The 13,624-nt window shown below is 39.5% G+C and overlaps 1 protein-coding gene across 1 annotated transcript in view; it reads left to right on the top strand.

Annotated features, from left to right (window-relative positions):
• The first annotated feature begins 1,466 nt into the window (after nt 1–1,466).
• The window catches only part of LOC105932101 (papilin), a 35,200-nt gene continuing 23,042 nt past the window's right edge, over nt 1,467–13,624 (top strand). Inside the window, exons 1-8 of the mRNA XM_036139789.1 lie at nt 1,467–1,663; nt 2,041–2,183; nt 3,827–3,903; nt 4,015–4,131; nt 5,045–5,146; nt 5,361–5,416; nt 7,145–7,229; nt 7,331–7,498. Of these exons, the coding sequence (XP_035995682.1) occupies nt 1,544–1,663; nt 2,041–2,183; nt 3,827–3,903; nt 4,015–4,131; nt 5,045–5,146; nt 5,361–5,416; nt 7,145–7,229; nt 7,331–7,498 (868 nt within the window). The 5' untranslated portion in view covers nt 1,467–1,543. The remainder of the gene's footprint in view (nt 1,664–2,040; nt 2,184–3,826; nt 3,904–4,014; nt 4,132–5,044; nt 5,147–5,360; nt 5,417–7,144; nt 7,230–7,330; nt 7,499–13,624) is intronic.

The following is a 13,624-nucleotide window of genomic DNA, read 5'->3' as shown; positions in this document are numbered from 1 at the left end:
TAGGTACACCTGGTCTGGCGTTCTGTTAACTGTGACATCATCCAGAGAAGACGGCTCACCCACTACTACCATCTAATGTAGAACAGATTACTGGATCAATGTGTGCTTCTGTGCTTTTTGTCTCTCTTGTTGTGTCTCTGCTCTGTCTTCTGTAACCCCAGTCGGTCGAGGCAGATGACCGTTCATACTGAGCCCGGTTCTGCCGGAGGTTTTTCCTTCCCGTTAATGGGTGGTTTTTCTTCCCACTGTCGCTTCATGCTTGCTCAGTATGAGGGATTGCAGCAAAGCCATGTACAATGCAGATGACTCTTCCTGTGGCTCTACGGTTCCCCAGGAGTGAATGCTGCTTGTCGGGACTTTGATGCAATCAACTGGTTTCCTTATAAAGGACATTTTTGACCAATCTGTATAATATGATTGAACTTGACTTTGTAAAGTTCCTTGAGATGACATGTTTCATGATTTGGCGCTATATAAATAAAATTGAATTGAATTGAATTGAAATGCATGCCACACTTTTCAGATTGATGTTTGTTCAACCATTTGATAATATCCAATCTTGCTTATTCACCGTCACAATTGTTCACTTCTTTGTGTTGTTCTACACACATATAATCCCAGGACATGACCAGAAGTTTGATGTTGCATCATGATAAAATGCAAAAAGTCTCAGGGGGCGTGATTTGTTAGCCTTGCATTGTGTCATGGATAAAATACGTTCTGTAACACTGGAGCTTCGACAAAGTAAAGATTTCAAAAGGCAGTGATCAGAGGTAGAAAAGCATGCTGCTTCTTCTGATTTTACCCAATTTCATATAACCAGCGTTTCCACTTCTTGGTCAGCAGGAGGTGCTGTGACTCATGGAATAGTCCCTTTCTATTTCGCTGTAAGAGATCTAAAAACCATTATATATTAAAACCCCATTAGGTCAACTTATAATGAAACTATTTCATACGTTATAATTTGTTTAAAACAACAAAATATATGGTTGCATCTACACATTTTTGCCCGTTTACAGATTATGCCTTAAATGTAAACTTGTGGCCCTATTCTGCAACCCTTATTCCAAATATGGGCACTATTCCACAATGAATATACAAATATGTGCCTGTTGATTGTGTATCACTACTGTCACATATTAGAAACTAAAGTATATGCTGTTCTTTTTTTGCACCCCAAATGACTACAAGCAAAAGTAAATAACACTTGTAACCATAGACCCACACAAATCGACATACACATTACCATACACCATTTCTTTTTTTTTTGCTCAAACTATGACATGCATCGATCTGCCAATATTGCAGCAACTCTGAAGTCCAATGTTTGAGTGGTTCACTGCCCGTGCTGTTAAAACAAGCAAAAACAGATAAACAGAACTTTGCTCCGTTGCTTGTTTGTTTTCGGAAGCTCGGCTGTGGGAGTGATTAGTCCTTTACAGTTCAATGTGTGGTCCCTTTTTCAGCAGTAGAGAGGGGGTGTCGCTGTGTCGCACACCTAAAGGACAAGGTTTGAAATAAGTGGACGCAAAGTTCTGACGAGATGCACAAATCTGTGGTTCTGGTTTCTTTGCTGGTGTTGGGATGGACACGGACCCTCCAGGGGCTCCCAGTTCTCCCAGATCCTCTTTACCCCACACAGGAGAACTTTGATCTGAGCAAGGTGAGAGGAGAACCTCTTGGTTTGTCTGTAATCTATTACTGTTAAGTAAAAATAAAATAAAAAGCAAGGAAGCGGATATTGATCTTGGATTATTTGTTCTTGTTTTTCTTTGTTTTGTTTTATGTTCTTGCTAATATTTAAGAATGCATTTTTTTCTTCATTTCATCAATCACACTTAAGTAGAAAACAATGATGATTTTTTTTTTACAGTAAAGACACAACACATACAAAAGATAAAAGGCAACAAACCCGAACGATTGAAACACTGTTTTATTTGCATTTCAGAAATGTTCCACAAAATCTTAACTGTGTGTTGAATTTCTAATAGTAAAATGTTATTTTTATATTATAATTTATCTCTTAACTTTTGATTACAGTTTTTGGGAACATGGTACGATGTTGCAAAAGCGAGTACGTCTCCCTACATGCAAGGCTACAGGGGAGACCTGGCTATTGGGAAACTAGTGCTGAAGAAAGGCACAACGGAAGAAAAGCTCAACATGACCCGAACAGTACTCAGGTTGGATAAAAAAAATATCTCTCATTATTAGAAAGAAAGTACCTTAAAATATTATCTGTTTCGTCAATCATCAAATCATATTTTTATTTGCTCATTTTTAAATATTTTCTGTCTTAAGAATGAAATGGAAATTTTAACTTAGATTTATAAAAATAGGAAAAAATATGTATATCTATTCCGATTAAATTAACAAATTGCAAAACAACTAAAACCTGTATTCAGGTAAAAACAGTCTTAACAATCTTCTTTTATTTTTATTTGAAAATCAGATTAGCGACAATAGATGAGGATTTTGACAACATGCCTCCAAATATGCCATGATGTTGCCAGTGAAAAACAAACTATATTTGTGATGGAGGTGACAGCAGACTAGTGTCACTGTTTTGTCCTACAACAATAGACCTCGGTTGAACATCTTAAACACAAAAACCTTGCAAGTATTTCCAATTAGCCTTGAGCTTTTTCACAGGTTATCACCGCAGACTTCAATGCGTTTATTTGGATACCAACACAAAATAGTGAAGTGCAGAACATTTTTCACGAATAAAAATCTGAAAAGTGTGCCACATATTTGTGGTCATGGTTGATATTTTATAGAACCGTTTCACCCAGCAATTACAGCAACAAATCTTTTGGGGTCTGTGTCTACCAGCTTTACACATCTAAAACCTTTGAACAATTGGGGAACCTTGTTTTCCTAATTTTAGTCCAAAATAGCTTAAATTCCGTTTGATCGGATAGAACATCTTTGAACAGTTATGTCACATATTTTCAAGTGGATTTAGGTCTGAGACCTTAACTAGGCCATTTCAATACATTCGGTATATGTTAATGAATTTAAACCATTTCATTGTAGCCCTGGTCATATGTCTAGGGTCACTTTTCTTCTGGATGATAAACATCCACCCCAGTCCCAAGTCTTTGCAGCCTTTACACTGCAAAAGGGAACCTAAAAGTGAGTCAAATCTTTTTGAAATGAGTGTATTTTTTCTTGATTTGAGCAGATAAATGGAATGAGTATTCTTACCCCTAAACTATAAACAATTAATCTCCATCATCTTATTTCAAATACAGAATATCTAATTATCTTATTTTTTAGGTAAAAATACTAATAGCATTGGCAAATAGTCTTATTTACCTGCTTAAATCATGGAAATATACACAAATTTTAAGAAAATTGTACTTGTGCTGAGGATGCGCCTCCCCACACCATGATGCTGCTGCCACCATGTTTCACAGTTGCAATGGCGTGATCTGCAGTGTTTTCTGTTACATAAAGCACTCCATATAGTAAATACAACTTATTTAACAGTGTAAACCATCATTTTCAGTCCTCTTTCAGGATCAGAATCACCATTTTATTAAAAAAAAGGGGGGAGAAAAAACAATCCTTAAAAAAAAAAAAAAACTTCAAATCTTATTCATGTAATCCCAGGCAACGTAATAAAACCACGGAAAAATCTGAATGTAAGCAAAGTTCATCAACTACAATGTGCACCCACTCGTGTCTTCGTCTTGAGACACTAGTATTAGCAAATATTTAAAATGTAATAAACTGTATTATTCTGGCCGGGTTGTAGATTATGTGTTCAGTGAATAAATTATCAAGTCTGATGATTTGGATTAAACTGTGTTGTGTTCAGAGAGGGAACGTGCAAAGAGAGGACCGGAGATTATGAGTTGACCTCCACACCTGGACGATTTTTCTATCATGTTGCAAGTATGTCCTTTCATTTTTTTACTCTCTGTTCATCCGTTTAATGTGATGACAGTGCTTTGAAGAGTACCAGAGAGAAATAACTCTTGTTGGGCATTCTTTTGCCACCTGCAGAGTGGGGGGCCGATGTGGACGCTTATGTGGTTCACACCAACTACAACGAGTACGCCATTATGATCATGAGCAAGCAGAAGTCGACGGGTGACAAGAGCATCTCACTCAAGCTGTACAGTAAGTGTTCCCATTACAGACGCTGGTAATTATCAATACTTTCAACCAAATACGCTAATGAAGCACAAAATAGCAGCTAACACACGTTTGACATGCTCTGGTATATTTCTTAACACTGTGTCAAGGAAATGTTGTATTTGGTGAATATTAACTGAGCCATAGGTGACATGCGTATTTATAAATAAGATCTGAATGCAGAATGCTTGGGAGCAGGAAAAGGATATTTGGAGAAACCAAATACCCTTTAGTGATGTTTCTGGACCTTGGGAAGATGACAGTGTTCACGGAAAGAGGCCATGCAACACCGGGGAGAACATGGTCCATGCACAGAGACCCTGGGCTTGGATTGGAACTAGAAAAATGCCAAGAACGGCTCCACCGTCCAGCTGTGGAAGGCATTAAGATATCAATGGAAACAGAACTAAAAGTGTGCAAGGCAGCAATTTAATTTACCAGCTGACAGGAAGACAACGGTGATGAATCAGACAAAATAAATTAATATTTCTTCTGATCGTGACAGACACAGCACAGATGCAGAAAGGTAAAGGAGGAAAAGATGTGAAATGACAGCAGAAAGCAAAGCAAGTCAAAACGAGGAAACAGAATATAAAAGAAAAACAATACAATAGAAAAATTGTATAATCCCAAACTAAGTGTTTTAGCAAACAGAAAAAAACAGAAATACATTGCCATTTCTGTCCCCAGAAGTAAATCCTTCAGAAAACCTGTGGGCCGAGATGAAGATTAAAGATCAAAAGAGGGGAACCAGAAAGATCTAGAGATTGTATAAAGAGGAATGATCACTGATCCTTTTCTCTGTGCTCCAACCTTGTAAAATGTTGAAGAATGGCACCCCCTAATGCCAAGACATTGCCATTTACAGTGCCGTTTGTTTGTCATCTGTTCTCTGTAGGTCGAACAAGGACTGTGAGACCCACCATCCTCGATGACTTCAAAACGCTGGTCCAACAACAAGGAATAGGCGAAGAGTTCATTTTCATTAGAAAGGACAAAGGTAGATAAACACATTTACATGCAGCCAGATGTCAGATCACCCTTCTCTGCAGGTTTTTTGAAAAAAAAAAAGGGTAACTCAAAAATAGAAGGAATCTTTCTTTATGCATCAGTATACTTGACATAGCCCAACATAGACTGTTTTGAAAACCGTCTTGTCTATAAATCAATGCATTCATCATATGAGAGAAATGTCTCCATCTCTCTGTGTGCAGGTGACTGTGTTCCTGGAGAGCAGGTGGCGGCGCCGACAATTCAGCCTGAGCCTCAGGTTTGAGCATTATGGTTGAAACCAGATCTTTCATCCACTGTATTAAAAGAGACAAGCTATGTATTTTGTTCTCACTGACATTAAAGCAGACAATCATTTCCTTTTGTAGGTCTGGTATGACTTGGGTCAAGCGTTTTCTGTCTCCTCCATAAGTTTGCTGGAGGACCACCTTGTTCTCACACACCTTTTCTGTTCTGTCCACAAATCGTCTCTGGGACTGAAATCAGGCCTTTGAGACGGTCCGTCTGAAACATTGACCTGGAGACACTTTGGAAATAGTTTGACTGTCTGCATGACTTGCATTATTGTCTATTTAGAAGACTCATTTGTGCCAGAGCTTTAAATTCCAACTGATCTCTTGAGACGGCGCTTCAGTATTTCCACACAAGGTTCCTCCTTAATGATATCATCTATTTTTGTGAAGCGTACTCATCCGTCCTACAGCACATGTTGCTGCCACCGTCGTACTTTACAGTCAGGACGTTGCTCTCAGGCTTGGAGGCTTCCCCGTTTTTTTTCCTCCAAATGTAATATTGATCATTATGACCAGTTTCACTGAACTACAGGCCACGTCTCCTAAAAAGAGACGGTCTTTGTCTCTGAGGGCATCTGTGAACTGTGACCTTGTGTTTTACGATGCTTTTGGAGTGATGACTTCCTCCCACTGAGTGGCCTTTCAGCCCATGTTGGTACCGAACTCCTTACACTGTACATTATGAAACTCTTCAAGGTATTTTGCGCTTCTATGGTTGAGACACACGTCTCACACCAAGGAATGCTCACCTTTGGTTCATAAATGCTCCTAGCTGAAGAGCATTACGGCTGGACATTCCCGTACTAGCATATAATTGGTTGGACAGATGAACAGGCATACTTTAGGGCATCTGGATCAAAGAATGTGGAAGTCCACAAAGCCCTTCCTGATATGTTGGCTGATTTTCTTTGTTGTTGTTGTTGTTGTTTTTCCCATGATGTCACACGAGGATGTAGTGTGCTTGAGATGTTGCCTTGAAATACACCCACAGGTGTACGTCCACTAATCTAAAATGTTGTCAACTATTCTACCAGAAGCTCACAAAGCAATGGCAGCATCTTCTGGGGTTCTCCCAAACAGTTTAAATGCATAAACACCTCATGTAAAAATAATAATAAAAAAATAAAAGTTCTCATTATTCTTGCATTTAACAAATTAAAAGTTCTAGTAATCTGGATTCACCTAAAACAGGAAATGGTTTAGTTTAATGTCAATGAGAGCAAAGAGTACATATTTTTATGGGTTTGTGTAAATATGTGCTACTCACAAATACCTCTATCCTAACAGAACATTTATACCAACACTTTATTTCATCGTTGCTGTTAACATTACGTTTAAAAAGATACATATTGTCAGGTTTTTAAAGCTAGCATGTACTGCAACATTTTGGTCACTGGGTTCAGGAAAGATGTGAGTGGAGAGGTCTTCCCATTACCTTACATGTTTTCTTGAAAAATGTTTGTGTTTGCCTTTCTCTGAGCTCTCAACAAGAATTTCTCTGTATCAAAACTTGATTTTTGCTTTCAAATGTTGTAGGTAAAATAGTTATAATGACCACAGTTGAAACAAATTCGACATTTTAACATAAAAACCTAAAGAAGTCGGGTTTATACGTACAATTTGATCTAAATGTTGTGAATAGGACTGAAATGGATTTGATAAAGCTGATTGAGTTTTGTCTCTCCATGCTGCAGCGGGTGAGGAGAAACGCTGCACCTTCTTTGGCCCCCGTGGAGGTAGAGGGCTCTGGTGACGATACGACCCTGTTCAGTGGAGCCAGTAAGAGATGAGCTGCATACGAAACATCAGTTTATACCTTGAGACACTGCAGGACCTGTAGTTCCCTGTCACACACTCTGTGCATCTGTCTGTCTTCACAGAGGCGTGCAATGCCACTCCAGACACAGGACCCTGTTTCGGGATACACAACCGCTACTTCTACAACTCTTCCTCAATGCGCTGCGAGCTGTTCCAGTACGGCGGCTGTTTAGGCAATCAGAATAACTTCAAAACCGAGAGAGAGTGTCTGCAAAGATGTCGCACAGAGGGTGAGGAGATTGCACCGAACGTAACGCTGGTGTTGGACCAATAAGAAGGTTGCTGTGTGCAGAAACTGATTTGTGAATAAGTACTGTGATGAAATTTCAGCGAGGGTTATTCTTATTTGATTCTCCAGCTGTGTGCCGTCTGCCTATGGCGGCCCAGCCCTGCACGGGCCAACCAGTCATTTGGGCCTTCGACTCCTCCACTGGACTGTGCATGGCCTACAAACCGGGCTTCTGTCAGTCCAACGCTAACAAGTTCTACACCAAGTCAGAGTGTGAGGAGTACTGCGGAGTGATGAAAGACGGTGAGGCAGTCCGGGAAATCTGACAAAGTACCAATGCCGAAAAGTGTTTTTCACAGAGAAAGGCTGAAAATATTGATCTCCGGGCTGTTTGGTAGAATTTGTATTAATGAACACCACGACTAAAACCCAATCGAACTGCACGGCCTGTGTGTCATAAAGTAAAAGCCTTGCTCAGAACATTTACTGTATTTCTCTGTTGGCCAGATGACCTGCTGGTGCCAAGCTGAGCAAAGCGAGGAAGTGCTGCAGCTCTCCGGATCTCTTTCCACAGAGAGGAATCATGAATCAGACTTGAACGAGGCGCACAATAAAAACACATCTCAGCAAAAGCAAAACTGGTATCAAATCATGACAAGCCCTCAATAAAAAAAAGTCAGCACTTTGTTGGTTTGTTATTATTTTTTTGGTTCTGTTTGTCCATGTATTGCATTGAAAGATAGAAGGTTTGACTTTATAGTAAACAATCATTTATAAGTCAATAGATGAGTATATAAGTCAAGTATAAGTATAATCATTTATAAACAAGTATAAGTAGAGCGAAAGCAAAAAAAAAAAAATTATTTAAAGCTTGCAAGGCTTTCTTCCTGTTAATTACGAGGATTTTCTGCTTACAGATAATGAGGACAAAACATTTACGATTAGAATATTGCATCCAACCAATCCAAAAACATTTTTAGTACATAAATCAGGGCCTAATGATGAGTATGTTTACTACCTGCTTTAAAGGTTGTAATTTTCAAAAGGTGGTTTAAATCCGACAAACGAGCCTCATTACACTGAAACACTAATTCTAAGTCATTCTATAGATCTGTATATACAGAGATACAGGGCGTTGCAAAAGTGTTTTTATCACATATAGTGTGTTTACCATTTTGTTGTCTTACAACCACGTCTCCTAAATGGTAAATGGAGACCACAAGAGTAACTTATTTTAAGTTTACATGCAGCTGTTCTCTGAAGGCCTCAGAGCTTTATTATTGAAGTCAACAATCATGAAGACCCAGGAACACATCAAACAGGTCAGAGAGAAGTTTATAGCAGGGTGAGGTTATAGTTTAGCATCTTGAGTTTTAAAAGGCTCATAGCGCATCTGTCAAAATCAGTTTTTAAAGTGCTGTTTACTAATTCTCAAAAAGATTTGGATCTGGTCTCTGACTGGATCGTGTTTAGTTAAATATTTCCCTTTATAGTCCAACAGAGGAGAAATTTGTCTCTGCGTTTAACCCATCTATTAGGGCAGTTGTCCTCAAGAACCCCTGTCCTGCATGTTTCAGGTGATTAAGAGGCTTCTGCAGCACTTGATGGCTGCAGAAGAAGGAGGTTCTGCAGTTCTGCAGGTATGCTGAACAGAGACACCTCTAAAACATGCAGGGCAGGGCTACTTGAGCACCAGGGTTGGGAACCACTGCCTTAGGGAGCAGTGTGCTGCCACACTGAGTGATGCACAGGGAGCAATCTGTGCTTAGAGAGCCAGACTGAGTTTCAAACTAACAACCTTTGCAGCCTCTCCAAAATGCAAACGCCTGGTTGCCTAACCACAAGCCCACCACTCCCACTTCCACTCAGGGTTAATGTCCCACTGGAAAGTGACTCTATGCCCAGTCTCAACATTTTTTCAGCCTCTGGGAGTTTTTTCCTGCGTCCCCAGATTCATCACCAATCACATCGTGAAGTTTGATGACGACACAACGGTGGTGGGTCGGATCAGAGACGACAACGACCAGGACTACAGAGAGGAGGAGGAGCAGCTGGTGGGCTGGTGCAGAGAAAACAGCCTGATCCTGAACGTGGAGAAGACGAAAGAGATCATCGTCGACTTCAGGAAGAACCAGGCTCACCACGCTCCACTGCTCATCAACAGCTCAGCTGTGGAGGTGGTCAGCCGCACCAAGTTCCTGGGGGTGCACATCACGGACAACCTCAGCTGGTCTGTGAACACCACGTCACTGGTGAAGAGGGCACAGAAGCGCTTGTACTTCCTGAGGAAGATGAGGAGAGCCCACCAACCCCCGCCCATCCTCACGACCTTCTACAGAAGCACCATAGAGAGCATTCTGACCGGCTGTCTCTCTGTGGAGGCTGCAGTGCCTCGGACTGGAAGAACGTGAGGAGAGTGGTGAAGACAGCAGAAGGGATCATCAGGGCTCCTCTTCCCTCCATAAAAGACATTTAATCTCAGCGCTGTGTGTCTCGAGCCCGTAACATCATCGGGGACCCCTCACACCCTCACCATGGACTGTTCTCCCTGCAGCCCTCTGGGAAGAGGTTCCGCAGCATCCGCTGCAGGTCCACCAGGTTCTGCAAAAGCTTTTTCCCTGCTGCCATCAGACTGTTGAACTGCTGTTGAACTGCTGAACTCTAACCCATAAACTCTGCACAACATTCGCATATTTGCACATTTTGCATCATTGCATCTCCATCTAGCATTACAAATGCTGCCGAACTCTTAGTTTTTAAATACATTCTTGCACAAATGCCCTTTGCACAATCAAATGGTTTTTAAAAATACTCACCTGTACACATTGACTTTCTCCTGCAGTGTTTACATTTCAATTGTTTTACTTTTAAATCACTGCTGCACCTAATACTATATTTTAAATCTACTGTAATTTACAAGCTTTATTCTTGCACAAATGCCCTTGCACAATCAATTCTGCACATAAAAGGCTTTTAAAATACTCACCTGTACACTGTGACTTCTCCTGCATTGTCTACATTTAAATTATTTACTTTTAAATCACTGCTGCACCTTATACTGTAATTTGATTTTTTACTGCAATTTCATACAAGCTGTATGCAACGAAATTTCGTTCTGTACGCACTCTGTGCATACAAAAATGACAAATAAAGTTGTCTAAGTCTAAGTCTAAGTCTAGATTCTTCTGACACATACATGTATTTTACATTTGTGCGGCCTCTCATATGTATGCCCACATTATCATGCTGCCATTCACCATAGTTTGTTGTGGGGCTTGTTTTAGCAGGACAATGTGTATATCACTTAGCGCTTTGGATGTTGGCCTAAAAAGCTCTAGTTTTGTCTCATCTGACCAAAGCATCTTGCACAAGTCTGCTGTGTCGCCCACATGGGTTGTGGCAAACATTTAAAGGGACCTCTTATAATTGTTTGTCAATGGTGGCTTACTTCTTGCAACTCTTCCTTAAAGAGTAGACTAGTAATAATAGTAATAGTAATATCATCTTTATTGTCATTGAAACATACATTACAACAAAATTTGTTCTCTGCTTTTAACTCATCACCTTTGGGGAGCAGTGGGCTGCCACAGTGCGGCGCCCGGGAAGCGTTCTTGGGTTAAGGGTCTTGCTCAGGTACCTAGAATGCAGGCACTGGGGATCAAACCGGGTACTTGCAACCTTCTCTGAGTGCAAGCACGCTGCTCTAACCACTAGGCCAGCACTCCCCCAGGAGTGGGAGTGCTGGCCTAATAATCAACTAATAGTGCTCTTATCAAAAACAGGCAAAAACAGATAAATAGAACTTTGCTCCGTTGCTTGTTTGTTTTTGGAAGCTCGGCTGTGGGAGTGATTAGTCCTTTACAGTTTAATGTGCGGTCCCTTTTTCTGCAGTAGAGAGGGGGTGTCGCTGTGTCACACACCTAAAGGACAAGGTTTGAGATAAGTGGACGCAAAGTTCTGACGAGATGCACAAATCTGTGGTTCTGGTTTCTTTGCTGGTGTTGGGATGGACACGGACCCTCCAGGGGCTCCCAGTTCTCCCAGATCCTCTTTACCCCACACAGGAGAACTTTGATCTGAGCAAGGTGAGAGGAGAACCTCTTTGGTTTGTCTGTAATCTAATACTGTTAAGTAAAAGTAAAATAAAAAGCAAGGAAGCGGATATTGATCTTGGATTATTTGTTCTTGTTTTTCTTTGTTTTGTTTTATGTTCTTGCTAATATTTAAGAATGCATTTTTTCTTCATTTATCCATCACACTTAAGTAGAAAACAATAATGTTTTTTTTTCACAGTAAAGACACAACACATACAAAAGATAAAAGGCAAAGAACCTGAACGATCGAAACAGTTTTGTTTGCGTTTCAGAAATATTCCACAAAATCTTAACTGTATGTTGAATTTCTGTTAGTAAAATTTTAATATTATTATGATTATTATTATTATTTTTAGTAGTAGTAGTAGTAGTAATAGTAGTAGTAGTAGAGGTAGTATTTATCTGTTAACTTTTCATTACAGTTTTTGGGAACATGGTACGATGTTGCAAAAGCGAGTACGTCTCCCAACATGCAAGGCAACCGGGAAGACCTGGCTATTGGAAAACTAGTGCTGCAGAAAGGCACAACGGAAGAAAAGCTCAACATGACCCGAACAGTACTCAGGTTGGAAAAAAAAAATAATACTCTCATATGTCTCATTATAAGAAAGAAGGTACCTTAAAATATTATCTGTTTTATCAATCATACTTGTATTTGTTAATTTTTTAAATATTAAGAATGTCTTAAGAATGAAATGGAAATTTCTAAAAACAAAAATAGGAAAAAACATATTTCTCTATTTCGAGTAAATTAACAAATTGCAAAAAATAAAACCTGTATTAAGGTAAACATAGTCTTAACGGTCTAAACTTTTTAAATTTGAGAATCTTGGATTTAGATTAGCAACAATAGATGAGGATTTTGACAACAGGCCTGTCTTTGCCTCAGTCTCTCCAAATATGCCATGATGTTGCTGGTGAAAAACAAACTATATTTGTGATGGAGGTGACAGCAGATTAGTGTCACTGCTTTGTCCTACAACAATAGACCTCGATTGAACATCTTATACACAAAAACCTTGCAATTGTTTCCATTAACCTTGAGTTTTTTTACAGGTTATCAGACTTCAATGTGTTTATTTGGGAACCAACACAAAATAGTGAAGTGCAGAAAATGTTTCACGAATAAAAATCTGAAAAGTGTGCCATATATTTGTGTTCATGGTTAATATTCTGTAGAACACCTCACACTGCAATTACAGCAACAAGTCTTTTGGGGTAATATGTTGAAGTGGATTTAGGTCTTAGAACTTTACTAGGCCATTTTAAAACATATGATATATGTTAATGAATTTAAACCATTTCATTGTAGCCCTGGTTGTAAGTTTGGGGTCACTTTCCTGCTGGATGATAAACATCCACCCCAGTCCCAAGTCTTTGCAGCCTTCATACTGCAAAAAGGAACCTAAAAGTAAGACAGATTTTCTTAAAATTATTGTATTTTTCCTTGATCTGAGCAGATAAATAAGATTAGTTGCCAGTGGAATGACTATTCTTACCCCTAAAATAGAAACAATTAATCTCCATCATCTTATTTCAAGTACAGAATATCTAATTATCTTATTTTTGAGGTAAAAATACTCAGAACAATAGTCTTATTTACCTGCTCAAATCAAGGAAAAACACACAAATTTCAAGAAAGTTGTACTTATTGTTTGTTTCCTTTTTGTGTAGTGTAACATTTTTTCTTAACGGATCTTCCTGTAGTTAGCTTCATCAACTCTGACCAGGTTTCCTGCCCGTGCAGAGGAAGAGCCTCCCCACACCAAGATGCTGCTGCCACCATGTTTCACAGTGGCAATTGTGTGATATGCATTGTTTTCTACTACATAAAGCACTCCATATAGTACACAGGTGGCTTCTTAAGGCAGTCTGTGAACTAGATTTCAACAAGGAGTATCAGATTAAGTGGTATGAATACAAAAAGGCTCACCAAGCTTAGCTAGATTTGCTAAAACCGTTGTAAACCAAGTGTCATTTTTGCTTCCACTCCACGGATAATACATAATTTTATGTTGAGCATAATATCCTAA

Source organism: Fundulus heteroclitus, chromosome 8 (assembly GCF_011125445.2).
Source record: "Fundulus heteroclitus isolate FHET01 chromosome 8, MU-UCD_Fhet_4.1, whole genome shotgun sequence".
Taxonomy (NCBI): Eukaryota; Metazoa; Chordata; class Actinopteri; order Cyprinodontiformes; family Fundulidae; genus Fundulus; species Fundulus heteroclitus.
Note: the sequence above shows the minus strand (reverse complement) of the source record. Positions and strands in the feature narration are given on the sequence as shown.